The sequence below is a fragment of the Enhydra lutris genome, unplaced genomic scaffold (assembly GCF_002288905.1).
Source record: "Enhydra lutris kenyoni isolate GAN:26980312 unplaced genomic scaffold, ASM228890v2 scaffoldscaffold8, whole genome shotgun sequence".
Lineage (NCBI taxonomy): Eukaryota > Metazoa > Chordata > Mammalia > Carnivora > Mustelidae > Enhydra > Enhydra lutris.
In genome coordinates, this window is record NW_019154092.1 from 2,413,090 (window position 1) to 2,440,410 (window position 27,321).

At 49.1% G+C, this 27,321-nt stretch overlaps 2 protein-coding genes across 3 annotated transcripts; one reads left to right on the forward strand and one right to left on the reverse strand.

Annotated features, from left to right (window-relative positions):
* The first annotated feature begins 4,241 nt into the window (after positions 1-4,241).
* LOC111142377 (tubulin alpha-3 chain) lies at positions 4,242-16,605 on the forward strand. Its single transcript, XM_022495399.1, has 5 exons — positions 4,242-4,297; positions 12,278-12,500; positions 13,396-13,544; positions 13,853-14,533; positions 16,291-16,605. The coding sequence occupies exons 1-5, from the start codon at positions 4,295-4,297 to the stop codon at positions 16,585-16,587; spliced, it is 1,353 nt and encodes a 450-aa protein (XP_022351107.1). The 5' UTR covers positions 4,242-4,294; the 3' UTR covers positions 16,588-16,605.
* A 2,041-nt stretch (positions 16,606-18,646) lies between these two features.
* Positions 18,647-26,097, reverse strand: LOC111142714 (mitotic-spindle organizing protein 2B). Of its 2 annotated transcripts, XM_022495999.1 has the most exons (4): positions 25,869-26,097; positions 25,510-25,658; positions 24,393-24,572; positions 18,658-18,908 (listed from the first exon to the last, which is right to left on the reverse strand). In XM_022495999.1, exons 1-4 carry the CDS (start codon positions 26,030-26,032, stop codon positions 18,751-18,753), a joined length of 651 nt encoding a protein of 216 aa, XP_022351707.1. In that variant the 5' UTR covers positions 26,033-26,097; the 3' UTR covers positions 18,658-18,750. The 2 variants fall into 2 exon arrangements, with proteins under 2 accessions (XP_022351708.1, XP_022351707.1); XM_022496000.1 differs by lacking the exon at positions 24,393-24,572 and having other exon boundaries at positions 18,647-18,908.
* Positions 26,098-27,321: the final 1,224 nt, after the last annotated feature.

The window sequence follows — 27,321 nt, forward strand, 5'->3', positions numbered from 1 at the left end:
GTAGCACCTTTTTCAAAAAAAGGTTTTTATTTATTTGAGAGAGAGAGAGCGTATGCATGTGTGAGAGCATGAGAGGGGAAGGGCTGGAGGGAGAGGGACAAGTAGACTCCCCAGCTGAGTGGGAAGCCCAATGCATGGCTCAATCCCAGGACCCTGGGATCATGACTTGAGTCGAAGGCAGAGACTTAACTGACCGAGCTCCCAAGTGCTCCTGGAGCAGTACTTTCGACTTCCTTCAAGAACTTTTTTCTCCCACATTCTCAGCTTGGCTAACTATATGCCACAAGAAACCTAAGTTTTGGCCTATCTTGGCCTTGGGCATGACTTGCTTATTAAGCTTACTCATTTCTTCCTTTTGGTTTAAAGTGAGAGCTACATGACTCTTCACTTGAACACTTAGAAGCCATTGCAGGGTTATTAATTGGCCTAATTTCAATATTGTCATGTCTTAGGGAATAGGGAGGCCTGAGGAGAGGGAAAGAGATAGGCAAACAGCCAGTTGGTGGAGTAATCAGAACACACACAATATTTGCCCACAAAGTCTGCCATCATATATGGGCATGGTTTGTGGCACCCCGTAACTATTACAACAGTAACAGCAAAGATCACTCACAGACCACCATAACAGATACAATAATAATTAAAAAGTTTGAAATAGGGGCGCCTGGGTGGCTCAGTGGGTTAAAGCCTCTGCCTTCAGCTCAGGTCATGATCCCAGGGTTCTGGGTTTGAACCCCACATTGGGTTCTCTGCTCGGTGGGAAGCCTGCTTCCTCCTCTCTCTCTCTCTGCCTGCCTCTCTGCCTACTTGTGATCTTTGTCTGGCAAATAAATAAATAAAATCTTTAAAAAAAAGTTTGAAATATTATGAGAATTGCCAAAATGTGACAAAAGACACAAAGCGAGTAAATATGGTTGGAAAAATGACACTGATAGACTTGCTCTGTGATGGGTGGCAATGCACAATGCATTTTATAAGATTTATAAAAAACTCAATAAAGCAAAGTGCAACAAAACAAGGTATGCCTGTACCGAGGAATGTAATTCTTGTATCATATGGTAAGAATATGTTTAGTCTTTGAAGAAGCTGCCAAGCTGTACCATTTCGCATTCCTACTGGCAATGAATGAGTGTTCCTATTGCTCAGTATCCTCAGCAACATTTGGTAACGTCAGCATTTTGGATTTTTGTCATTTTAACGGGTGTGTAGTGGTATCTCATTGTTGTTTTAAGTTGCAGTTCCCTAATGACATATAATGTTGAGGGGCGCCTGTGTGGCTCAGTGGGTTAAGCCTCTGCCTTCTGCTCAGGTCATGGTCTCAGGGTCCTGGGATCGAAACCAGCATTAGGCTCTCTGCTCAGTGGGGAGCTTGCTTTCCCCTCTCTCTCTGCCTGCCTCTCTGCCTACTTATGATCTCTCTCTCTCTCTGTTGAATAAATAAATAAAATCTTTAAAAAATTTCTGTTGACATATAATGTTGAGCATTTTCATATGCATATTTGTCATGTGTATATCTTCTTTGGTAGGTGTCTGTTTGGGTCTTTTGCCCATTTTTAATGTGGTTGTTGGTTTTCTTATTGTTGAGTTTTAAGAGTTCTTTGAATACTTTGTATGATAGTCCTTTATCAGATGGCTCTTGCAAATATTTTCTTCTAGTCTGTGGCTTGTCTTCTCATTCTTTTGATGGCTAATTGATTTTTGGCAATGGTTGTGAGCCAATTCAATGCGGGAAAAGAATAGTCTTTTCAACAAACTGTGCTAGGACAACTGGTTATGCACATGTAAATAATGAAGTTGGCCCCTTACTTCACATCACACACATAAATTAACTCAAAATGGATCGAAGATCTAAATATAAGAGCTGAATTATAAAACTGTCTTGTGACTTTGTTAAACTACATTTTCCAAAAAGATTTATTTATTTATTTGAGAGGGAGAGAGGGACAGTGGGTCATGAGTGTGGCGTGAGGAGAGGGGCAGAGGGAAAGGGAAAGAGAAACTTAAGCAGACTCTAAGCTGAATGCAGAGCCCTGCATGGGGTTCAATATCATGACCTTGAGATCATAACCTGGAAGGAAACCAAGAGTGGGCCACACCACCGAGGCGTCCTTTAACATTTGTTAAGTAGAGCCCTGGAGGCACTGGATGGTGAGCCTACGTTCCACAGAAGACCATAAAAAAGTTGAAATAGAGACGTTTATTACTTACAGGTTCTAGAAGGGATACATAACATACCTTGAAGGGCCACACCAGGAGGTTAGGGCGGGGTTCAGGCAAAGAGCTTGGCAGAACCCGGGGTACATCCCTTTATTAAGGTCTACAGGTGGAGTGCTTTGAGATTCCCAGGCTAAGTCGATTCAAATTCAAAAGAATGGGTTTTGGCAAACTTTGCAGAGGTCTTATCTAAAGAGTGCACAAGGGGAAGGCCCTGGGAGGTGCCCTGAGAATGCTTATCACAAGGACAATTAAGAGTCATATCAGGGATTTACATTTACCTGTGAATCTCTGAGCTGTTATCTAGGGCATATACTCTTGCGACCGGTCAGTATCAGTTTAAGGCCACTGCAGGCTCCTTAGCCACAAAAAAATAGTTGCTGAAGCAGCAACTTTATGGATTAGTTTAGATAAACTCTCAACAAACTCTCAACAAACTCTGAGAAGGAAACAAAAGAGTACATCTTCATGACGGTGGTTTAAGGAATCGTTTTTTAAATATGACATGAAAAGTTCAAGCAACCTAAGAAAAGTATGGATAAACTGGGCTTCAGTAAAATTTAAAACTTTTGTGTTTGGAGGGACACCATCAAGAAAGTGAAAAGGCAATAATCCACAGAATGGAAGAAAATATTTGCAAATCATATATATGGTAAGGGGCTTGTATCCAAAATATATAAAGAGCTCTTACAACCCAATAATAAAAAGACAAGTATGTATTTTATGTTTCTATTACTATACATACTTTGTATTTATTTATTTATATTCTCAGTATTTAACTTCTTTTTGGTCCGGTCTTCCATATGAAAATTCTAGTTCATTCAGGTAGTACTTAGAAGAACCAAGAGAAGGGGCTCTTTTCTTCTGCAGGGTAAATACAGACTCTCCCATGGAGCAATAGCAAGAATGGGGTAGTGAACCGAGCGCATCAAACTCCCTTCCAGGAACCTTGCAAACTCTGTGTGTCCTTTCACTAAGGTGTGTGAGTGGGTGGGTGGGTAATTCTTTGGCTTTCTGCAGTGTGAGGTCTCCTGCCCCTATCCTCACCCTGTGGTCTTATGCACTCCCTAATTGGCCAATCCAGTGTGCACCTGTGGTTGGTTTCCAACCCACCCAGTAAAGCCAAACTCCTTGGTCTGGCCACAGTCATGCTGGCCCCACCCAGAACCTTCCATGCTACCCTCTTCACCGCAGTCTGCGTGCTCCTGGCTGAATCTTGCAACTCTCAGACCTCCTTGTCCCCAGGCCCTCTCTGCCCACGCCATCTAGGTCTCTTTGCTGCTTGGAAAACTCGAGATACTTTTCTTTGAGACCTAGATAAATGCTGTCTCCTAGAAGGCAGAACTAACCTTTCCCTCTTTCCTAGAGCTCCCCAGCCACTTCCCGCAGGGAACCTATCACGTGGTCCACATCATATCCTCTTCTTGCAGAAGTCCTGTTACATCTGCCCCTGAGAGATCCAGGAGTTAAAGATTCTTACCAGCCCAGGTTATTAACATCAGCATCAGTAAAAGGCTGCTAAAGAAAAACAAAAACAAAAACAAAAACAAACCACCCTAAAATGTATCTGCTCGAGCTTAAGTCTGCAAGACCCTTTCACCGTTAACAGCCCTTGTCACTTCCAATACTCCTGTAAAAGTATAAAACTAAAAATGTAGGAAGACTACATTTTACATATGAACATATGGGGCTCGGGCGATGCGAACTACGGTAGCATGGCCTCCACCCCTAACCGGGGCGCCCCGCTGCCACCCCTCTACAGTCATTCATTGGGCATTAGCCCGGCAGCTTCCTGCCAATGTTCCAAGAGACACTCAACCTCTGCATTCCCACCACCAGGTTGCTGCTTCCCGCCCAAAGTGATGACCAGTCAAAAGCGATTTCACAGGTCAAGAAAATAGTCAATCACGATTTAGATCCCGACATGGGACTCGCCCCTTCAAGTGGTCGGAGCCAATGACATTCGCGTGAGCAGTGAGCCAATCAGGACACGCGATGCGGTGTGGAGGGCAGGCAGTTGGGCGCGTGGCATTGCACTGAGAGGAGGTGAAATCCGGCGTGCGACCAGGAGGCAATCACAATGGTATGACGGGAGGCTTCGACGGGGGTGTCGGGGGCCATGGGGCTCTGGGGGGCAGATCTAGGTGGCAGTGGGGCGCGAGGGTGACCCTAACTCCGCAGGTCTGGGATGCTTGTGCTACCAGGAGCGTGCGGGTCCGGGGTTTGCGCCCGCTGCCCTCGCCCTTCCAGACTCTTCCTTCCTTGAGCACCACTAGGTGCTGCATTCGAATTCTCCGACTTGTCTCTGTTACTCTGTGGGCTCATGAGGGCGCTTACAGAAATAGGCAGTATTTACAGCGTCTTGAATTAAGGATCATAGAAAACGCATATATATGCTGAAAAATTTTGCTTCCTTCATTAGATAAGGTATTTATTTATTTATTTAAATTGGTTTATACTTCGAGTTTTCTTAGTGCAAAACCAAGCAAACGAGTAGATAGGCTTACATTCCCCTTTCTTGCACCGGAGGTAGCACACAAGGGGTGCCTGGGTAGCTCAGTGGGTTAAGCCTCTGCCTTATCCTCAAGTCTTGATCTCAGGGTCCTGGAATCGAGCCCTGCATCGGGCCCTTTGCTCGGCGGGAAGCCTGCTTCCCCCTCTCCCTCTGCCTACTTGTGATCTGTCAAATAAATAGATAAAATATATATATTTTTTAAGTAGCACACAGTATACAGTCTTGCACCTTGTTTTTGCATTGTAGAAAAAATCCAGCGCCCTCCGTATCCACCTTCAAAGATCTGCATTGTTGTTTACTGCTGCACAGTATTCTAGTGTGTGGCTCTAGATCATTCAACCTGTTTGGGGTTGCTAGATACTTGGATTTTTTTTCCAGTCTGTGCATGTGCCCTTTCTTACTGGTGTAGGTGTATATGCGATGCCAGAAGTGGATGGCTGTGATTTTGTAGATATTATCAGATGCCCTTTTATTGGCAATATATGTGAATTCCTGACTTCTACAGCAGGCTAAGCTTCTGCCTTTAAGTCATGCATTTTATATCCTCAGCTCATAGATCTACTAGGTAGTTGGTTGAATTAACACGTTAATAGTTTGCACATCGATTGAACCCAGCCAACGCCTCTGTCATTGTGTATTTCTGAACAAGCAGTGCCTAAGAGGACAGCCTTAGGTGGAGAGCAGCCAGAGCAGTCTTCAGACAGGACTTCACGTGGTCCAGTTCAAGTTTCACTTGTTCCCAGTTAACTGAGGCTGAGACTTCATCCTGTTTCCTCTGCCGATTACTGTGGTAGCTTCCAAACTTTGTGTGTGTGTGTGTGTGTGTGTGTGTGTGTGTGTGTGTGTATACAACTATATGTATATATACAAGCTATATAATAATTCACTATATAATAATTCATACTAACCTCTGCATTCTCCCTTTGTAAAAGTTGGTTTTGAGGTGTCTCTTACTGGTCATTGCACAACATGAAATCAAGCTGCTCAAATAAATTCCTTGTAGAGGTGAATTATTCCAAGTATAAAGGAAAGGTATCTTCTGTTACCATACAGGTAAAAGGAAGCTTCAAGATTAGAAGATATTTGCGCATTTCATCATTTTTAGGAGCTATTGTTTTTAGCAAAGGCTTCCTCTTAAGAGAGAAAAACACCATGATTTGTCCGAAGATTTATGATTTATCAGAATCCTGATTTATCAGAAGAGCTATTCCACCATAGTTGCTTGATATGTTACGGTCTTCTCAATTTGAAATGCCTGAAATTTGATTTTTAAAATTCCTAGTACTGGGGCGCCTGGGTGGCTCAGTGGGTTAAGCCTCTACCCAGGTCATAATCCCAGTGTCCTGGGATCGAGCCCAGCATCGGGCTCTCTGCTCAGCGGGGAGCCTGCTTCCCCCTCTCTCTCTGCATGCCTCTCTGCCTACTTGTGATCTCTGTCTGTCAAATAAATAAATAAAATATTTTAAAAAATAAATAAATAAAATTCATAGTACTTAGCTGAACAAACTAGATTGGGAAGCCACTGGGGAGGGGGAGGTGGTGGCAAGTTGGCCATTCTCGGTATTTGTGTTTATTAGAAGGGTTTGTGTCAGAAGATGAATTTATTGGGAATCCCAGCAGCAGAAATTTTGCTTAAAATCCAACTTTGTGCATCCCTGAGCCTCATCACAAAGTTGAGTACCTTCTGGAGAATTTGTCCCTGCCTCTAAAGGTAATTTTTTTTTTTTTGGCTCATTATTGCAGTCTGTTTGGAATCAGAATTAGACTTATCGGCTGTGATATAGTCCCTTGTCTTTCACTTATTAAAAACAAGGCCAAAAGCAGAATTTGGGGTCTCAGACCATCCGTCCTGAAAGCTGGGAGATTACAGTGTGGGGTCAGGAAATTAGAAACAACTTGAAGTGGTTTGAGACTTTTGTTTTAAAAGATTTTATTATTTGACAGAGAGAGAGAGTACAAGAAGGGGGAGCAGCAGGGAGAGGGAGAAGCAGGCTGCCCGCTGAGCAGACACTCAACCAGCTGAGCTACCCAGGCTCCCCTAGTTAGAGATTTCTGAACTATAGTGTGATCATAATTAGATGATGGGAAAATAATACCCATGGTTACAATGATCTGGGCTTGTTGCCAGGAGTGCTGGGGGTGGAGGCAACTGAGGGTCTTGGCCTTGCTCTTCAGGGCTATGGTGATTGTGACTGGTGGCAGGAGCAGGGCTGCTCAGGGGTCTCCTCTCGCCTCCCGCTCAAACTCTTATTTGAATAATTCGGAATTTGTTTAGACTTGTCTTATGGTTGGCGGAGAATATGGTCTGCTTGGCAAATGTTCCCTGTGCGTATGAGAAGAATGTGTATTCTGCTGTGCGGGGTGGAGTGTTTTCTAATGTAATTTAGGTCTGTGTGGTTGATGATGTTGTCCAGGTCTTCTGTGCCCTGACCGATTTCCATCTGATTCAGTTATTGAGAGAATGTTGAAGTCTTTGCCGACTGTCTCACCTTTCAGTTCTGTTTTTCTTTGTACATTTCGAAGTTCTGTATCAAGAAGCGGTGACTCTGATGATACATAACCACTGTGGACTGTTGTGCCTTCCTCTCGATCTGGTCCCCTTTACCATTATGAAATGACCCCCTTTCCTTAGTAAAATTCTTTGCTTTGAAAGCAACAGTGTTGGTCCTGGCCTGCTCTATCCCACACTGTCCCCTCCCAGGCTGAGTGCTCTCTTCTGTCGGGGCTCCTGTGAGCCATGTGCTGTCCAGCCAGGTGTGACCCAGGCAGCCCCCTCACCAGGGACAATACCAGGAACTTTGACACTCTGGGTTCCTGCCCACCGTGGTGCTCTTGGAGAAGTGGGAGACGAGTGGCAGAGTGGAAGGCTCCAGGCTCACCACCTTGTTCCCACGTGCCTGAGGGATGTGACCGCCCTGCCGCGTGCCTGCGCCCTCCTCCCAGCCCTTGTGCCCTGCCTCAGCCAGGGTGGTGTTTCCTCTAAACCTGCTTGGAGGAACACCTGATGGCCCCGTCACATCCATCCTAACTCCCTCCTGCTAGACCAAGGTCAGTCCATATGCTAATAGCAAGCCAGTGTCAGCAGAAAGTAAAATTAAATGGAAACTGCCCTGCTCATCTAGCCACTCTAGCTTGCCTTTGGTTTAGCCTTAGCACAGTATATCATTTTCCATCCTTTACTTTGGAACCTATCTCTGGGCTTCTTGCAGTTAGCTAATAGTTAGGCTTTGCTTTTTCTCTGACAATCTACCTGTTAATCAGGTATTTTCATTTAATTTGTAATGTTGTTTAATGTGATTAGTGGTGTGGTTGGGTTTAAATCTACCAGGTTGCTATTTGTTTTCTGTTTATCTCCTGTTTGTTCCCTCTTTCCTCTCTTTTCCTGCCTCTTTTGGATTGTTTTTATGATTCCATTTTATCTTTTTTATTAGCTTTGTGGCTATACCACTTCATTTAATTTTTTTGTGGTCGTCTTGGGGGTTATAGAGCACATCTTCAGTCTGTCGCAGTCTGCCCTTAAGTGCTATAATACCATGTCCCAGCCATATACTTCCATTCCTCCTTCTTGCCTCTTTGGTACTGCTGGTCATATTTTAATTTTATACAAGCTATAAATCCCACAGTAAATCATTGTTTTTGCTTTAACGTTTGATTCTATTTTTTTTAAAGACTTATTTATTTATTTATTTGACAGACAGATCACAAGTAGGCAGAGAGGCAGGCAGAGAGAGAGAGGAGGAAGCAGGCTCCCTGCTGAGCAGAGAGCCCGATGTGGGGCTCGATCTCAGGACCTTGAGACCATGACCTGAGCCAAAAGCAGAGGCTTTAACCCACTGAGCCACCCAGGCGCCCCTGATTCTATTTTTAAAATTCAACAAAAGTTCTTTTATGTTTGCCCAAGTCTTTAGTAGTTTTGGTATTCTTCGTTGCTTTGCGTAGTTCCAGTTTTCCATCTAATGCTTTCTTTCTGTCTGGTATAATTCTTTTAACATTTCTTGTTGTAATAATCTGCTTATAATTAATTCTCTCAGTTTTCGAATGTCTGACAAAGTCTTTATTTTACCTCTTTTTAGTTTTATTGACTTATCACTGTCATAAAATAAAATAAAATAAAATAAATTCTGTAATTCGATGAGGTTTAACATTTATGAATTTTTTTTAAGATTTTTAAAATTTCTTTATTTAACAGAGAGAGAGATCACAAGTAGGCAAAGAGGCAGGCAGAGAGAGAGGGGGAAGCAGGCTCCCCGCTGAGCAGAGAGCCCGATGCTGGGCTCGATCCCAGGACCCTGGGATTATGACCTGGGTAGAGGCTTAACCCGCTGAGCCACCCAGGTGCCCCTAACATTTATGTATTTTTTATTTTTATGTACCTTTTATGTATTTTTTTAACTCAATAGAATTATATCTGTTGTTGTGTTGTAATTATTTGCCAGTTAGTATTTCTGTAAAATTTTAATTTAGAAAACTGTCAATTACATGATTAAACTTCTGAATGCAGTGAAATCTAGACAGAATTAGAACAAGTCTTTCAAAACACTGATCTTGGGGCGCCTGGGTGGCTCAGTGGGTTAAGCCTCTGCCTTTGGCTCAGGTTATGGTCTCAGGGTCCTGGGATTGAGCCCCAAATCAGGCTCTCTGCTCAGCAGGGATCCTGCTTCCTCCCCCTCTCTCTCTCTGCCTGCCTCTCTGTCTACTTGTGATCTCCTTCTCTCTGTCAAATAAATAAATAAAATCTTTAAAAAAAAAAAAAACACTGATCTTTTAACAGTGCAGAGGCTCTCCCTCTGTTCTTGGTTTTTTGGGTTTTTTTTTTTTAAGGTTTAACATTTAGTAACATACTGATAATCCATGAAACCATCACCTCAGTGAAGAAAAAAAAAAAAACTCCCATTACCCCCAAAAGTTTCCTTCTACTCCTTTGAAAATCCTCCCTCTTGACACTCTTGCTCCACTACTAATCTACTTAGATGTATTTTCTAGAATTTTCTATATATGGGATTATTGAGTTCATATTTTGGTGTTTGAATTCTTTCATAGACTATAATTGTTTTGAGATTCATCCATGTTGCATGTATCAATACGGTTGCTTTTTCTTGCTGAGTATCACTTTTTTTGTGGTTAATTACACATGGCACCAAATTTACCATTTTAACCATTTAAGTATAATTCAGTCACATTAAGTATATTCATATATTCTGTAAGTATTCACTTATATTCTAGAACTTTTATGTTACCTGCACATCTTTTCATCTTTTTTTTTAAGATTTATTTTTTTTAAGATTTATTTATTTATTTGACAGAGAGAGACACAGCGAGAGAGGGAACACAAACAGTGGGAGAGGGAGAGGGAGAAGCAGGCCTCCCGACGAACAGGGAGCCTGATATGGAGCGCCTGATATGCGGCTCTGTTCCAGGACCCTGGGATCACGCGACCTGAGCCGAAGGCAGACGCTCAACCGACTGAGCCATGCAGGCGCCCCACATCTTTTCATCTTTATTATATAATCAGCTATTAATTCCACCCAGTGTATTTTGCATTTCAGGCATTCCTTTTATCATTAGCAGTTTGATATAGGTCTTTTTTATATTTCTCCTCATTGTCTCTTCTACCTTCCTGAGATATGGATACATAATAGCAATTTTTTAGAAAGATTTTATCTATTTACTTGACAGAGACAGAGAGAGACAGCAAGAGAGGGAACACAAGCAGGAGGAGTGGGAAAGGGAGAAGTAGGCTCCCTGCTGAGCAAGGAGCCTGATGCAGGACTTGATCCCAGGACCCCGGGATCATGACCTGAGCCAAAGGCAGATGCTTAACAACTGAGCTACCCAGGTGCCCCTACGTGATAACTGTTTTAATGTCCTCCTTTGCTAGTTCTGTCATCGACTAGTTCAGTCTGTTTGTATCGATTACTTTTTCTTTTCATGTATGGTTATATATTCTGTGTCTCTGTGTGTGTTTATACGTGGTAAGTTTAGATTGACATTATAAATTTTAAATTGTTGGGTGTTAGGGTTTGTTTTATGTTTTTTGCTTTGGGTTTTTTTGGTTTGGTTTGGTTTGGTGTTTTTTTTGTTTTGTTTTGTTTTGTTTTGTTTTTGTATTGACTTAACTATTCTTAGGCTTTCTTCTGGGATGCTATTAAATACCTAGAAATAATTTGATCCTTTTGAGGTGTGCTTTTAAGCTTTAGGTGAGTTCCAAACAGCCTTTAGTATAGGTCTCATTTGGCCCTACTACTGAGGACTCCTTTTGGTGCTTTGTGAGTTAGGAGGCCTTTCCTTCATGACTGACGGGAGCTCAGGAGTCCCTCACACACGGGTGCTGAGTGCCGCTCTACTGTAGACTCAAGTGGGACTCTCTGCTGACATCCTCAAGGCTCCTTGTGCAGCTTTCTCCCCACCACTGTTAGCACCATTTCTAGATGCTTTGGCCTCCCTGAACACTGAATTCTCTCTCAATTCAGGGAGGTCCCAGGGCTTTAGGTTTCTTCACCACACCCCTACTCCCTCATGCAGCCTGGAAACTCCCCATAGTCTTCTGGGGCAGTGCTAAGGCTTACATTGCTTTAATCACTGTCTTGTGCTGCCTTTTGTCCAGTGACTTTAAACTGTTATTTCAGGGGCGCCTGGGTGGCTCATTGGTTAAGCAATTGCCTTTGGCTCAGGTCATGATCCTGGAGTCCTGGGAACGAGTCCCACATGGGGCTCCCTGCTCAGCAGGGAGTCTGCTTCTCCTGCTGACCTCTCTTCTCTCATGCTCTCTCTTCCTCATTCTTTCTCTCTCTCAAATAAATAAATAAAATCTTAAACTGTTATTTCATATATTTTGTCTGATTTTTTAAGCCATGGCTTCTTTTTTTTTTAAGATTTTATTTATTTATTTGACAGAGAAGGACAGTGAGAGAGGGAACACAAGCAGGGGAAGTGGGAGAGGGAGAAGCAGTCTTTCCACCGAGCAGGCAGCCGGATGTGGGGCTTGATCCCAGGACCCTGGGATCATGACCTGAGCTGAAGATAGACACTTAACCAATGAGCCACCCAGGTGCCCCTATAAGCCATGGTTTCTACTTGTTACATTACTTACTGATGGCTTGAAAGACTAATTATAGTGACTCTATTACTATTCACAGTTTAAGTGTATGTCTGTCCATGTTGGATAGATAAGTGTTCAGATATAAAATTATTATTGGAAGCTCATGGGATATAATGTCTGAGGAGATCTTAAGACAACTGAGCCACCCAGGTGCCCACCCACTGGACACCTGGGTGGCTCAGTGGGTGAAGCATCTGCCTTCGGCTCAGCTCATGATCCCAGAGTCCTGGGATCGAGTCCCACATCTGGCTCCTTGCTTAGCAGGAAGCCAGCTGCTCCCCCTGCCTGCTTTCACCCCCCCCCCGACAAATAAATAAATACAATCTAAAAAAAAGACAACAGAATATTTTACAAATACTAACTTATGATATTAGGTCTCATTTCCATGCCATATAGCGTCGATTGCCTTAAAAACAAGGAGGTCTCAAGGTTTGTGTTCTGGTTCCCAGCGCGAGTGCATCTCTATCCACGTGGGGCAGGCAGGTGTCCAGATCGGCAATGCCTGCTGGGAACTGTACTGCCTTGAACATGGAATTCAGCCCGACGGTCAGATGCCAAGTGACAAAACCATCGGCGGTGGGGATGACTCCTTCAACACGTTCTTCAGCGAGACTGGGGCTGGCAAGCATGTGCCCAGAGCGGTGTTTGTGGACCTGGAACCCACCGTGGTCGGTAGGTACTGGGGCACTTGGGCAGCTTTCCTGGGACAGTGAGAGAGTCTCCCTGAAGCCCCACCCACGTCCCCTGTGCTCCTTTGAATCCTTCCACAGAAAGGATGGGACACGCGAGTATATGCCTGTGGCTGTGTTGGGTGAGAAACTACAGGGTGAGTGCTTAAAGTGTCTTTGGCACCGAGGCTCCTAATGCAGGAGAACCTAATATCCAGGAAAAAGAGGCTGGTAATAGAGCCACTCGAGGCCCTCTCAGACCCAGGCAGGTGGTTGTGTAGAGCAGGGTGCAGGGTGCCCGGTCACGGGTCCTTCGTTAACGCTGCCACAAGGTGTTGCTGGTGCACAAGAGTCTTGACCTGCATCTTAGACGCAGAAGGTAAATAGAGAACATTCCTTGGGATCTACCAGCTGAGAAGCCTGAGGTGGTGGCCAAGGAGAGCTGCAAAGAGACGCACCTTTCAGTGGCAACCCAGGAGGAGACAGAATGTCAGCCTGAAGTCTGTGAGCCTCGGGCCACCTAGGGTGCCCTGTCGGGACTGCCTGGCAGAAGTCACGCTGACCTGGTGACTATCTCATATGTAAGGGCTTCTTAGGCACACTGTTGCTGTAGCTACAGCTGGGAAGAAATAATCGCGTGCGTGCAGGTGTGAGCTTTTTCCCTTCTTTGGGAACCGGTCAGATTGGACTTTGTACCTCCACTTGACTTTCCGTGCTAGGGCCACAGATCGCAGTTGTGGTCCGCATGTCACAGAGAGAGATTTCCTGTGAGACACTGACACTGCTGACCCCCAAGGCCCAGCATGTGCGTGGTAGATGCAGCGGGTCCCCGAATCCCTCCCTCTTGGTGAGTTAACAACAGGCCTTAAAGACACGCGGCCCACGCATCCTCTTTGTAGATGAAGTGCGCACGGGGACCTACAGGCAGCTCTTCCACCCGGAGCAGCTGATCACGGGGAAGGAGGACGCAGCCAATAATTACGCCAGAGGCCATTATACCATCGGCAAGGAGATCGTCGACCTGGTCCTGGACCGGATCCGAAAACTGGTAAGAGGGCGTCCTGTGGACTTTGCCCTGGACGGGAGGGCGGGTGGGGATGGGGACTGTGAGGCCACTCTGGCCAAACCCCAGGCCAGACTCTTGAGTCCCCGTCTTCCTTCACGGGTGGCTTCGTGCATCCATCGTCCATCCATCTTAACGTCCGCCTTGCTTTGCTCCTGAGTGTCCCGCGTGTGCGCTGTGGACGATTCGAACGCGTAGCGTCCTGCAGAGGAAAAGAGGAGTGACCGTGGCTCGCTGGAGGTCGGCGGTGTGGCTTCTGCAGGCGCTGACCCACGGTCTGTGATTTCTCTCAGGCGGATCTGTGCACGGGGCTGCAGGGCTTCCTCATCTTCCACAGTTTCGGGGGCGGCACCGGCTCTGGGTTCGCGTCTCTGCTCATGGAGCGGCTGTCGGTGGACTACGGCAAGAAGTCCAAGCTGGAATTTGCCATTTACCCAGCTCCCCAGGTGTCCACGGCCGTGGTGGAGCCCTACAACTCCATCCTGACCACCCACACGACCCTGGAGCATTCCGACTGTGCCTTCATGGTGGACAACGAAGCCATCTACGACATCTGTCGGCGCAACCTGGATATCGAGCGGCCCACGTACACCAACCTCAATCGTCTGATCGGGCAGATCGTGTCCTCCATCACGGCCTCCCTGCGATTCGATGGGGCCCTGAACGTGGACTTGACGGAATTCCAGACCAACCTGGTCCCGTACCCCCGCATCCACTTTCCCCTGGCCACGTACGCCCCGGTCATCTCTGCCGAGAAGGCCTACCACGAGCAGCTGTCCGTGGCTGAGATCACCAATGCCTGCTTCGAGCCGGCCAACCAGATGGTCAAGTGTGACCCTCGGCACGGCAAGTACATGGCCTGCTGCATGTTGTACAGGGGGGACGTGGTCCCGAAAGATGTCAACGCAGCCATCGCCACCATCAAGACCAAGCGCACCATCCAATTTGTGGATTGGTGCCCGACAGGATTTAAGGTAGGACTGGGTGATGCAGAGTGGTTTTTACCTGTCAGCAGCAGCAGACCCAGCACAGCATGCCCTTTGTGGAGAATACCCCCGTTCCATGGCAGCCAGCCCTTTGGTCATAAATTAGCCGGAGTGATAATGTATTCATTGGTCCCTTTTGAACTTCCTTCCTGAGTTATCACACTATAATCTGTGGTGAGAATTTTTTTAAGAGAACAGGACATTTTTGGAACAATCTTTGTTCCTTTTTTGGGTGGCGAATCAGTGTGGGGAAATGTAGTCTGGATTTAGAAATGTAGAAATTTTCAAGGCATTTTGATAATTTTTGTGGATATTTGAAATTGGCATTACTATAAACACTGCTGTTGCTAAAATCTACTTCATTTCACAGGCATATAGAAATTAAACCCAATTTAAATGTCCCATGCAGTCTGATTTAAAGAAAAACTTCCACGAATATTTTTGGGGAAAAAATGGCAACATATTTATTTCTCTTTTGGTAGGCTCAGCAATTTGGCCTGAGTTTGCCTTCCACGTAGTTTTTACCAACCTTCCATTTGATACAGGATAGGAAACTTGTCACTTTGAAGCTTTGTCCAATACTTGAATACTAAGCCCTGTCAAGCTTTCTATCTGGAAAAATGAGCTTCTCTCTGCCTTGCTCTTCATGCCACCTCTGCTGGTTCAGAACTCACTGCTGGTGAGCTTACTGCACTGGGTCCTTTTTTTTTTTTTTTTAAGTTTTTATTTATTTAACAGAGATCACGAGTAGGCAGAGGCAGGCAGAAAGAGAGAGAGAGTGAAGCAGGCTCCTTGCTAAGCAGAGAGCCCAATGTGGGGCTAGATCCCAGGACCCTGTCTGGTGAAAGGCAGAGGCTTTAACCCACTGAGCCACCCAGGCACCTCTGCACTGGGTCCTTAACTAGCACTTTCTACTCTGCATTCAGGGCTCGGCATGGTTGGCAGACCAGCCACCTATCGTAAATAGTTTTATGTGAACACAGGCACACCTGGTGTGTGGTTGGGGCTGCTTTTGTGCTGCAGACAGAATGAGCATTTGTCACCGTGACCATGTGGCCTGCCCAGCTTAGGATATGTGCTGTCTTGACATTTATAGACAAAGTTTGCTGAGCCTGGTTCTAACTGACCCTGTGTATCACTGCCCAAAGCTCTGGGATACATTGTCTCCTGGTTTGGAAACTTGGAATGCCTCCCCTTTGGTCCCAGGTCTTGGATATCACCCCCCTTTCTACTCAGCACACATATAGTCCACCTCTGGTTGCAGTAGTGGCAACAGTCCTCGGACTTCTGACAGCATTCCTGTCATCCTGTGACACACAGGCTCACTCCCTTGATGGGAGATGGGGGGGTGATCTCCCCTCGTGATAAAACCATAGCACTCTGACTTGAGTGGAAGAGGTTTCAGCTACAGAAATGAATCCCCTTCGGTGGAAGCCTATGGAGAAAATTTTATCTGAAGACTAGAAAGCAGTATCCCTTTTTAGAAGAAACAGTCCTGTTACCTGAGTACCTTATGTGGCTCAAGTGCTAGGACAAAGCCCTTCCGGCAGCTTGGACCTGAGCCAGGCTGGCCGGCTCCAGGGCTCCTTTTTCCCCATTGTCCTTGTCCAGAAACCCACAGCCTGCTCACCTGACACCTTGCCTGGCATGAGGAAGGCAACTACGTGTCTTGTTTCCATGAAAGCAGTCACCATTTCTGGGTTTGGCTGAAGCTTCACAGACTTTCTTCCCCTTTTCTCTCGCAGGTGGGCATCAACTACCAACCCCCCACTGTCGTCCCCGGGGGTGACCTGGCCAAGGTGCAGCGGGCCGTGTGCATGCTGAGCAACACGACCGCCATTGCCGAGGCCTGGGCCCGCCTGGACCATAAGTTTGACCTCATGTACGCAAAGCGAGCCTTTGTGCACTGGTACGTGGGGGAAGGCATGGAGGAAGGGGAGTTCTCTGAGGCCCGGGAGGACCTGGCAGCTCTGGAGAAAGATTATGAAGAGGTGGGTGTGGATTCCGTGGAAGCAGAGGCCGAAGAAGGGGAAGAATACTGAATGGGAGTGGGGCTAGCAGGAGTTTCTCTCCCCCCACCCCCTCCTGCCACCCTGCAGCACATCTTGTTCCCAGTTGTTAACAATTAAAGCTTCTGTATGAAACCTCTATTGTGACGCACTGCTGGTACACACTTCTCTGCCTGCAGGGATGGGGGGGGAACCCCAAGGCTGGGCCACACGGAAAGCTGTCCCGGCCTGCACTGCAGGAGTGGGGTACTGCCTTGCTCACATCTGTAAGGAGCCACTGCTTATGTGACATGCCCTGAGGGGAAACAGTGTTTCCTAGATTCTAGGAATCTAGAAATTTCCTAGATTTCCTAGATTCTAGGAAAACTGAGTTCAGTTTTCAATTGTGCTTGTCATTTTTCAGGCTTCTCTGTTAATGGCACTAGGTAAGAGTTTGGAACTGGAGTTTGAACATTTGAGATCCATGGGAAGGGGATGTTGACAAATTCCCTAACACTGTGGGTCACATGTAGGGTGAGAACATTTTTTTTTTAATTTACTTTTATTTTTTTAAGGATTTATTTATTTGTTTGTCAGAGAGTGAGAACGCACATAAGCAGGGGGAGCGGCAGGCAGAGGGAGAAGCAGTGTCCCTGCTTGAGCAGGGAGCCCAATGCGGGATTCGATCTCATGACCCTGGGATCATGACCTGAGCCGAAGGCAGACGGTTAACTGAGCGAGCCACCCAGGCGTCCCTAGGGTGAGGACATTCTGGGTTGGGGGGGAAGGAGTCTTAACTGGATTTTGCTTGGCATCCACAGCTTACAGGGGGAGCTCTAGGTCACAGCACGGTTCATCCTTGACTGTGCTGTGCGGGTACTCTGTAGGACAGCCTCCCCCCTTCGTGCTCAGGCCCTTGCAGCTGAGCACCCTGGAAAGTCTCAGCAAAGGCACTGCCCCTTTCCCTTTAGCAAAACGTGTTGACGGCCGTTTATGAAAGATCTAGGAATACAGTTGACCCTTGAATAACAGGATTGTGCAGGGCCAACTGTACCTGGATTTTTTTTTTTTTTTAAAGATTTTTTTATTTATTCATTTGACAGATAGAGATCACAAGTAGGTAGAGAGACAGGCAGAGAGAGAGGAGGAAGCAGGCTCCCCGCTGAGCAGAGAGCCCGATGCGGGGCTCGATCCCAGGACCCTGGGATCATGACCTGAGCTGAAAGCAGAGGCTTTAACCCACTGAGCCACCCAGGTGCCCCTGTACCTGGATTTTTTACAGTACAGCAGTGTAAATCTGTTTCCCTTATGGGTTTTTTTTTTTTTTTTTTGTCTAGCTTCCTTTTATGGTAAGAAATACGGTATATAATACAAAGCATTTGTTAGTCAACTTTATATTACCGGTAACGCTTCCTGTTGAGAGTGGACTACTAGTAAATAAGATTTGGGGAGGGGTGCCTGGGTGGCTCAGTGGGTTAAGCCGCTGCCTTCGGCTCAGGTCATGATCTCAGAGTCCTGGGATCGAGCCCCGCATCGGGCTCTCTGCTCTCTAGGGGAGCCTGCTTCCTCCTCTCTCTCTGCCTGCTTGTGATCTCTGTGTCAAATAAATAAATAAAATCTTTAAAAAAAAAAAAAAAGATTTGGGGAGTCAAGTTATATTTGGATTTTTCAACAATGCAGGGGGGTTGGTGCCCCTAACCCTTGTGTTGTTCAAGGGCCAACTGTATAGATATTTTCTCTCCAATTTGAAAATAAGGTACAGGAGGGTGAAATCACTGGTTTAAGTCACTTGCTTAGGTCAGCTGTAGCACAGCCAGGCCCACTAGGCAGAACTGATTCTAAATCCTTGTCTTAATATATTCAAAAGGTGATAGAAAACAGCTTGGATGGGGGCACCTGGATGGCTCAGTCGTTAAGCTTCTGGCTCTGGCTCAGGTCATGATCCCAGAGTCCTGGGATCGAGCCCCGCATTGGGCTCCCTGCTCAGTGGGAAGCCTGCTTCTCCCTCTCCTGCTCCCCCTGCTTGTGTTCTCTCTCTCTTGCTGTGTCTCCTTCTGTCAAATAAATGAAATCTTAAAAAAAAAAAAAGAGAGAAAACAGCTTGGATAGACCCTTGGTTTTTCACAAAGCTTTATTACCAACTGGGGGAAGCGCAGATAGCCTCTGCTAGGAGGGTGGCAGAGCCCAGAGCTGGGGGGTATGAGAAGTCTGCCCGTCTCAGGTGCTGCTCCGTGTGGGGCTCTTGCCCGGCCCGCCCCCCTTGGGCAGCCTGGTGGCACTGGGTTGTCGGGGCATCCTTTGGCTGGATCCTTCCCGGCCACTGCGCTCTGCCAGTGCTGGGCCTCCACTCAGAGCCGCGCTGCCTTTGTTTCTCCCTGAGCAGACACAGAACACAATCTTTAGGAACCAGGGCAGACTCCACAGCTGCCACATCGACCACATTTGTGTTCCTGGCACATTACGTCTAGCACATCTCTGTCCGACCTTTCAGCCAGGAACCCTCTGTCAGCCCTGAGTTCTGAGGCTGAGGACTGCCTGGAGATGGCACATCGAAGAGAAATCCTAGGCAGAGTGCAGGGGGCCCTGGAGCATGGGTCCTATGACAGAAGCAGTACAAGGGGCAATGGGGAAAGTCCACAAGGCCCATTTCGGGAAGTGAGCTCAGCTGGTTGATCCTGCCCAGGAAAGCAAGGGACCCGGCTGGCCACCAGCACTGCAGGGGGGCTCACCAGCTGGGCTGCTGCCTCTGGCCCCCCTGGCACTCCCTGCTCCAAATCGCCCACAGCTCAACTGCTTGCAGGGATGGTGCAGGAGGCACAACCCTCAAGAATGGAAATTAGGCTTTTGGATTTGGGTCTTGGAAGCTCTTTCTCACAGGCGTTTCCTGCCTACCTCAAAGTATTTTGCAAACATTTGGTGGTCAAGCCGCTTGCACTTGAGCTCAGCTCCCGGATCCCGTAACCAGGTTCCTGCCCCTGCTGAGGGTTGAGTGCTCAAGGAGACTTGCCCTGACCACAGGTAGTCACATTCAGATGGAGACCACTGCTGCAGATACCTCCTGACTTGTAATTTACTTACCTTACCCTCTTTCTGTGAAGACAGGAAAATCTGTAACCACGCTTGGGCCAGAGCTTTATTTTAAAGGAATGGCTTCCTTGGCCTCAGGGTGTTGACAGCATTCATAAGACTGACAGGACACCAGAGGGGACAAAAGGTGCCCAGAGAGGAGGCTCATCCACTGGGTCACAGTTCCCTCATATCGGGCCTCCATTGGCCAGGGCTCTTCTCCAGTCTGGTGGGGTCCACCCTGCAGACTCTGAACAGGGTATGTGTCCCGTGTTTGACCTCAACCTCAACGTCAGTTAGTAATCAAATAAATAGCCTGCACAGGGGACTTCTAGATTTTTGGAGAAAAGACACCATGAGGTTTCTTAGGGGGCATATTAAGTCATTTCTGTTTTCCTGTCTGTCATGGTGAACAAGGGAGGCCCCTGCATTTGCAACACTGTAGACCCTGGACATCAGACTTGCTTCCCAAGCTCTGTGACACAACTACATTCTCCCCTTCTTACAGAGCATTTCTGAAAAGCTCCTCTCCAGAGAATAGGGCATCTCTGTTGCCCAGTGGGCTGGAAAGGGTGACAGTGGGAGCACATTTGAAATTCTGACAGCTCAGATTTTCCCCTGCTTTGCCACCCTGGGCTTCACACTCAAGTGTTTGCATACAGTTGATTCAACAAAGATGTAATAACAGGTTACCCAGGGCTGAGGGCATGTGGTAGGGTGAAGCCAGGCCAACTCAGCCTGCAAGTGTCTCATGGAAAAGACACAAATCCGAGAGCTGTCACCACACATTTCCTTTCTCCTGTTACAAATGCTGCTACCTGGTCCCCACTGACTGGTCAAGGGGCAAGGATCCTATCTCTTATGGGTGCATGAACCCCACCGCCTTGCAGCTCCCAACATGTTGTTGCCCACTCTGATGCCATGTCCCTCTCCAGGCTGGGCCTGGCTGCCAAGACTCATCTGTAGCACCTGGCCTAGTCCGGGGTACTTAAGTGTCCCGCAAACTCAGCTCGGTGCACTTCTGAAGGACTTGCAAGTACAGTTCACCCCTGACAAATGGCAAGGTGGATCTCAGATGTGGGCCTGAGTCTGAATGTAGCTTTTCTTCAGCACACCACACACTGGAACTTCCTCTCCCTCTCAGTATAGTGACCAGGGCCCTTCTGGAAACTCAAGGATAAGAGAAAAGGAGAAAACAGCAAATAATGCTCATCTTTAACCTTGATGAGGCTCATAATTCCTGGAAATAAGACACCGGTGTAACTTTGAGCCATAAAAGGCATTAAGAGCACTATCGAACAATGAAAGTAGACCATTTATCCAGCTCTGTGCAATTCTTAGAACCTTTGGGAATCATGTGCTCTCAGTGGGGAGACCCATGCAGGCCTCATTTTACGCAGAGCTGGGGAGGTTGAGGAGAGTGACATTCGGGTCTCAGAAGAACGGTGTACAGGGCCTATCGGTGGTCAGACCTGCTCTGCTAAGCCTGACTCAGCCATGTGCCCCTGGGCCCTGCAAGAGACTTTCTGGAGCTGGTCCTATCTGCCCCAGGTCCCTGCATGGGGTAATCAGGGTCAGAGGGAATGGAGGATGGAGCTGAGCCAAAGGTGGGAGGGGTGATATGCTACCCCAGGCCCAAAACCTGAGCGGCCCCCAGACAGTTGAAGATGACCACTGAAGACAATGACCACTGAAGGTTAAAATGTCTGTCACAACAAAATCCCAAACGCAACCCGCAACCCGCAACACATACCCTGGGGCTGGGGAGCTGACTCATTCTGGTGGGACCCACTGTGTCATTTACCTCTGGTGTGGCCCATGTGATCCTGACTCCCCATCCCCTGCGAGCCCTGTCTGCAGAGCTGGAGGGATCGAGGGGTCACAGAAAGCAGCCTGAATGTGGGCTGCTGCTCCCATCCTGCCTACGGTCCCCGGGAGCAGCCTTTCTCCATGATGCCAGTGCTCCCTTGCGCTCAAATGGGCTAATGGGGCTGCTGAGGCCAAATATTAGTGGCCGTGAGTGCACACCAGACGCATGGTGTGAGGAAGGAAAAGAACGGGGTCAACACAGCACAGCAGGCGCCCCAGTATATCCTCAAGGCTGGCTGGCAAGGCTAGTGGCCGGGGTGAGTGAGTGGCCAGGACCATCCCTCACTGCTACCACAGGCAGGTCTGCACCCAGCAGCCAGTCCTGCTGCCCCTTCCAGCCGAGTACACAGGAGCGGCTTGATCTGTGCTTCCAGAACACACACAGAATGCCAAAGACTCATGTGTACCGTGGACATGCATACACGCCTCTTCAACACAAGCCTATGCTTCCTGGGGGGGAGCGACCCCTCCTGCATGTGCACCTGCAGCCCTGATTCAGTGTTTTGGGGAAAGTGTCGCTGTGATTGTCCCTGAGCCATGCTGTCCAGTAGAGATACAATGTGAGCCACACGTGTCATTTTCTAGGAGCCACATTAAAAAGTTTAAAAACCAGGAAATTAATTTAAATAAGGTATTTTAATTAGCTCAAAATGGGCAGTGTTATCACTTCAACATGTAATCAGGATAAAAATTATTTACGAGGTATTCTCTTTTTGTGCCAGTTCTTCGGCATCTGGCCATCTGCTGTGTACTGACCTCGTGCTGAGTCTCAGCTGCCCCAGCCCTGGGGGGCCCAGGGCTTCCCTACTGGACAACGCAGCTCTGTGTAAAGCTCACAGCTTCTGCACACCAGACTTCATCTTACACCTTCTGGAGGAACATCTTTTTAAAGTATACAGTTTCCCAGGATGCCTGGGTGGCTCAGTTGGTTAAGTGTCTGCCTTTGGCTCAGGTCATAATCTCAGCGTCCTGGGATCAAGCCCCACATCGGGCTCTCTGCTCAGTGGGGAGTCTGCTTCTCCCTCAGCCTCTGTAACCCCCGACCCCCACTCATGCTCTCTTTCTCTCAAATAAATATATTTTTAAAAAAATATATATAGTTTCCCTAAACTTCAACAGAGAACACTCCATTGCATTTTATTTTTCTTTAGTGACCACACCCCCACCAAGACAAGCATTTATCCCTGTGTGCTCTTGGGGTCTTCTGCTTCTCCATTTTCTGCCTGGTAAAGGCAGAAATGAGTGAGGTTATCAGTGACAGTCCCCGCAGGCCACTTGGATGGCCAGGGGACAGGGACCCAGATGACCCGCTGTTCCTGTTGCAGCTTACCAGATCGAACTCCCGAGTGGGGCTCCAGCCCCTGGTCTGCAGCAGCTCCACACCCCGATTCCATGGGAAACCTAAGGCCAGTTCACCCCAACAGCCTCAAACCGCCATCACAACGCTAGGCTACCACAGTCCCCCAACTGATCACTCTAATGACTCTCCTCATTTTCTCCCCCCTATACCCTGCCCAAGCTCTGTGTGGAGAGATTCTGTGCACGTGGCCTCAGAGCTTTTGGGTCTCTGATGGCCTCGGCCTCTTCGCCACTGTACACTCCTGTCATGGCCTCTCATGTGCCCAGCTCCCCTTCAGTGCCTCCCCACCAAACCCCCTTCCACGCTGCACTCTCCCCTCACTGGGTATCTCCCCAGGGCCTCTGTGTCCTCATATTCCGGTTGCCATCTGCCCAACCCAGGAGACCCAAGGCCTAAGCACTTGAGAAAACCTCATGGCACCCAGCACTCCACGCACACCACTCCTATCCCTGTGCTTGGGGCTTCCTCCCCACCTCCCTCGGAACCCCTCTATGCCAGTGCTCCTGGTACTAAACCCACAGTACCCCTTGACTCTACCCTCCCCTCTTCTTTCCCCCCAACCCCAAGCTCAGGCCTGTTGCCACAGAGGCCTGGGCCTGCACCTCTCGCTGGAGCCCTCCTCACTCCCCCCCAACTCAAAGGGCTACAGGGAAACAGGACTCTGATTCCGGTTAACACTTGCTGTTCCAGCAAGGCCAGCTACACTGGCTTCCTCCCATCTCTGTCACCTTTGATTGATCCAGCCTTCTCCCTCCCTGGAAGGAAGACTTGTCCATCTCACAGCCCCTGAGTCCTCAGCCCTGAGAGCCAGCTTGGCACCCAGCCACTGGGTGAGCAAGCAGCAACGCCCCTTCAAATGAGGAGGGCTGTCCCCAGTATCTCCCTCCTTCTGTCCACTGATTCTTCAACTCAGCCTTGTAGTCTACGCATGTCTGCCCAGATCTGCCCCTTGGCCCTCCCCCACCTGGCTGGCCTGAGCTCCAGGAGGCATCCAAAACAACAAGGTGGGTGATGTGCAGAGGGACATGGAGAGGACAGCCAGGGAACCTGTGGGATCTCAGGTCCTCACACACCCCTGGCTCTGGGGCTCCAGCCTCATCACACGTGGCAATCCCTGGAAGGTACCCTTGCCTAAGAAACAGGCAGGAAAGGGCAATCACAGGTTATACTCTAAACTACCTGCCCGGGCGGGTGATGGCATCTCAGAGGCCAAGGCATTTCTCACACCTAAGGCTTTACTCTCTATATGAAAGTAAAGGCTCCCGGTCCTCTGCCTCTTGTCCTCCCACGGTGTGAGGGCACCTCCACAGAGCACAAGTCTCACCTAGCAGAGCTGGCCCCTAGGGAGTGGAGGGCTCTGGAAGTACTGCAGGTTGTCTCTAATAAACTGAGCCATGAAATCGCATCCCGGCTTCTAAGTTGTGTGGCAGGAATGGCCCATAAGGTCCTGTCCTAGCAGCTCATCGAAGCTGCTTTAACAAGCTCCCCTGATCTGGGGGCCACAGCAGTTTCCACAGAAACAAGAAAGAGCACCAACCCCCAGAGATAAACCAATAAACGCAACCTGCGAAAGGAGAGAACAGGCAGCAAGAGAACCGGAGGGAACCGGGGGGCCCTGGAGAGAGAGGCGGGTGCGTGGCAGCTGGGCCGTGGAGCAGAACCGGAGAGGCCGCAGGCCGCGGGGCCGAGGAAAAGGAGGGCCTTGCAGGGGGACTACAGTTCTTGGCAGAGAGAAAGGAGGCCTCTGGAGGTCAGAGAGAGACACAAAGAGAGTAGACAGAGCGTGGATCAGTTAGGAAGCCTGCGCTCCAGTGCCCAGGGCCTCTCAGGACAGGGGGCATGGGTACCCAGGGCCCTGGCACTTCCCCCCATGGGGGCCCAGCCTGCGCCCAACCCGAACAACAGCCCCCTCTCAGGACGTCTGTGAGAGCCTGAGGGCTTCTGGCCAAGCATCCAGAGTGTTTCTGAATTTGGGAGCAGATGCGACACACCAAGGGGATGCAGTTGGAGCTCCGCTGTGACTCCCTTGTTAGCAGCACCTGCTTACCCCTCCCCCCCCCGTTGTGACTCTCAAGAGTGAGGAGGCCCCTGAAACTTGCGCCCAGTGCCGTGCCCACTCAGGCCTCTGCACTCCATGTGTCTAGGGCAGCCCAGGGCTGCCACGCGGACCCCTGTCCTGGGATCTGAGGAAGGAAGCTTAGCTGGGTACATTCCTGAGCAGACCTGGGCCCCAGTGGGGTGCAACCAAAGAGGGGGCAGGAAGGCCTCTGCCTGACCTACTCCCTGAGCATTTTTCTGGAGGCTTGTACACACCTTGAGAACAGGAACCCAAACCACCTTGTTCCTGTCTTTGTGGAATGAAAGCACTTCTACCCAAGGAGGTAGGCAGAATCCTAGCCGAGGCCTCGCCTGCTTGGGCCACCCTGGACACCCAGCTTGCAACCGCCTGATCTGGACCTGCACATGTGCACTCTCAAGGGTAGCAACGATGCCAAAGCACTGGGGGACAGGACACCAAGAGGGGAGCCCCTGGGTGGTCCCTGCGGTCCGGGGAGAAGACCCACAGTAGGACTGGGCCACTCAGGGCCAAGTCCGCATTGCGCCTGGCGCTGCGCACTTCCCTCCCCTGCCACCCACCGCCTGAACCGCAGGGGCAAGGGAGCACCAGGCCCAGCTCTGACCTCGGGTCTCGGGCACGCTCGATGTGGGCAGAGACACGGATATAGGATCCTGGGTCTCGCCCGCCAGCCTCTGCCCAGCACACATGGACTTGAGCATCTGGAAGACGGCGAGGGGAGCCACGTTCAGCTTCAGCAGGTCCACCAAGATCCTGGAGAGAACACAGGTGGTGGGCAGTGAGCTCCCCTCGCCCGGGGCCTAGGAGGGCCACCTCCCTCAGGACCCCGATTCTACTCTGGGCACCCAAAGGGGTCCGAAAGGGGCGGGAGGTCTCCTCCAGACCAAAGGCCTGGTCGAGGAGCGGGAGAGCAGGGGCTTCTGGGGGTGGGACGAGCGCGCACTCCCGCCCGCGCGCGCTCACTTGAACACGTCGGGGTCGATGGCACCGCCCGCCGCCTGCGCCAGCTCGTACAGTTCCATCTCCTCGGCGCTCAGCACCTTCTTCCGCCGCAGCGCGAGCTTCTGCAGAGCCGCCTCTAGCCCCGGGGGCGCTCCCGGCCCGGGCCCCGCGCCCGCCGCCGCCATGTAGCCGGCCGGCGGGAAGGTGAGCGCCGCGCTCGCGGTTGTGCCTCGGCCCACGCCGCGCCCTCCGCCGCTCCCACAGCGCCCTCTACTGGCCCCCGCCGGCCCTTCCTCTCCCTGCCTTGCCGCAGAGGGCAGGGACCGGTTTGTCTTCTCTCTGCCATTCGATCTGCATTTACCTGCGGGATGAGAAGGGATACAAGCAGAAAAAATGTTCATCTTTAGCCCCCAAAGCTGACCTGTAACCTGCATAGTTTTGATAAGGATCAAATAAGTACTGGCTGCTACATTCTTAAAGGGTCTCATGATTGCCTGTACATCTCAAAGACAGTTAATAGAGAGCTGAAGGATAAGCAACAGAGTAATCTTGACGAAAGCAGCCTTAGGACTAGAAATTCCAAGAAGACATTTATGACCTATTACTCCCTGCACGGCTCCTACACCTGGAACACTTAGCATATAACCACCAGCTTCATACAGCAAAAGTAGTTTCTGCCTACAAGTCCTGTCCCTGTGCTACTTGAATGAACTTACTAAATTGCAACATAGTCTCAAGAATACTTTCCTGGGGCGCCTGGGTGGCTCAGTGGGTGAAAGCCTCTGCCTTCGGCTCGGGTCATGATCTCAGAGTCCTGGGATCGAGCCCCGCATCGGGCTCTCTGCTCAGCAGGGAGCCTGCTTCCTTCTCTCTCTCTCTCTCTGCCTGCCTCTCTGCCTACTTGTGATCTCTGTCTGTCAAATAAAAAATAAGTGAAATCTTTTTTTTAAAGATTTTATTTTATTTATTTGTCAGAGAGAGAGAGAGGGAGAGAGAGAGCAAGCACAGGCAGACAGAATGGCAGGCAGAGGCAGAGGGAGAAGCAGGCTCCCTGATGAGCAAGGAGCCCGATGTGGGACTCGATCCCAGGACGCTGGGATCATGACCTGAGCCGAAGGCAGCTGCTTAACCAACTGAGCCACCCAGGAGTCCCAAAAATAAGTGAAATCTTAAATAAATAAAAAAAAAATACTTTCCTGACGGCTGCACTCAGTGGTCCCACAATAGGGAGATGTGTTAGGCATGGGGGATACTGAGGCGGGCCGCAGAGACACATTTCTGGGCGTTCAGGGTCAGCCTTCATTGGTCATTCTCACTTGGGCAGCAGCACCCAGCGCAGTGCTTGGAATATAATAGGCGCTCAATAAATGCCTGTCGGAAAGTCAGTCATTGCGGTGTATAATTATTCTGCGCCGGTTCCCCATTAGGGGGCGCGCCTCCAGGACCCTAATAAACAGCTTCTCTTTGCGCGCAC

What these genes read in the sequence shown, in the direction of transcription:
- LOC111142377 (XM_022495399.1), top strand. An exon ending in CCTGGAACCCACCGTGGTCG is followed by an intron (nt 12,501 to 13,395) that starts GTAGGTACTGGG and finishes TCCTCTTTGTAG; the next exon opens with ATGAAGTGCGCACGGGGACC. An exon ending in TGGACCGGATCCGAAAACTG is followed by an intron (nt 13,545 to 13,852) that starts GTAAGAGGGCGT and finishes GATTTCTCTCAG; the next exon opens with GCGGATCTGTGCACGGGGCT.
- LOC111142714 (XM_022495999.1), bottom strand. Translation starts at nt 26,032, where the DNA reads ATGGCGGCGGCGGGCGCGGGGCCCGGGCCGGGAGCGCCCCCGGGGCTA. An exon ending in GAGCGTGCCCGAGACCCGAG is followed by an intron (nt 24,573 to 25,509) that starts GTCAGAGCTGGG and finishes TCTGACCTCCAG; the next exon opens with AGGCCTCCTTTCTCTCTGCC. An exon ending in CCTGTTCTCTCCTTTCGCAG is followed by an intron (nt 18,909 to 24,392) that starts GTTGCGTTTATT and finishes GTGTCTGCTCAG; the next exon opens with GGAGAAACAAAGGCAGCGCG.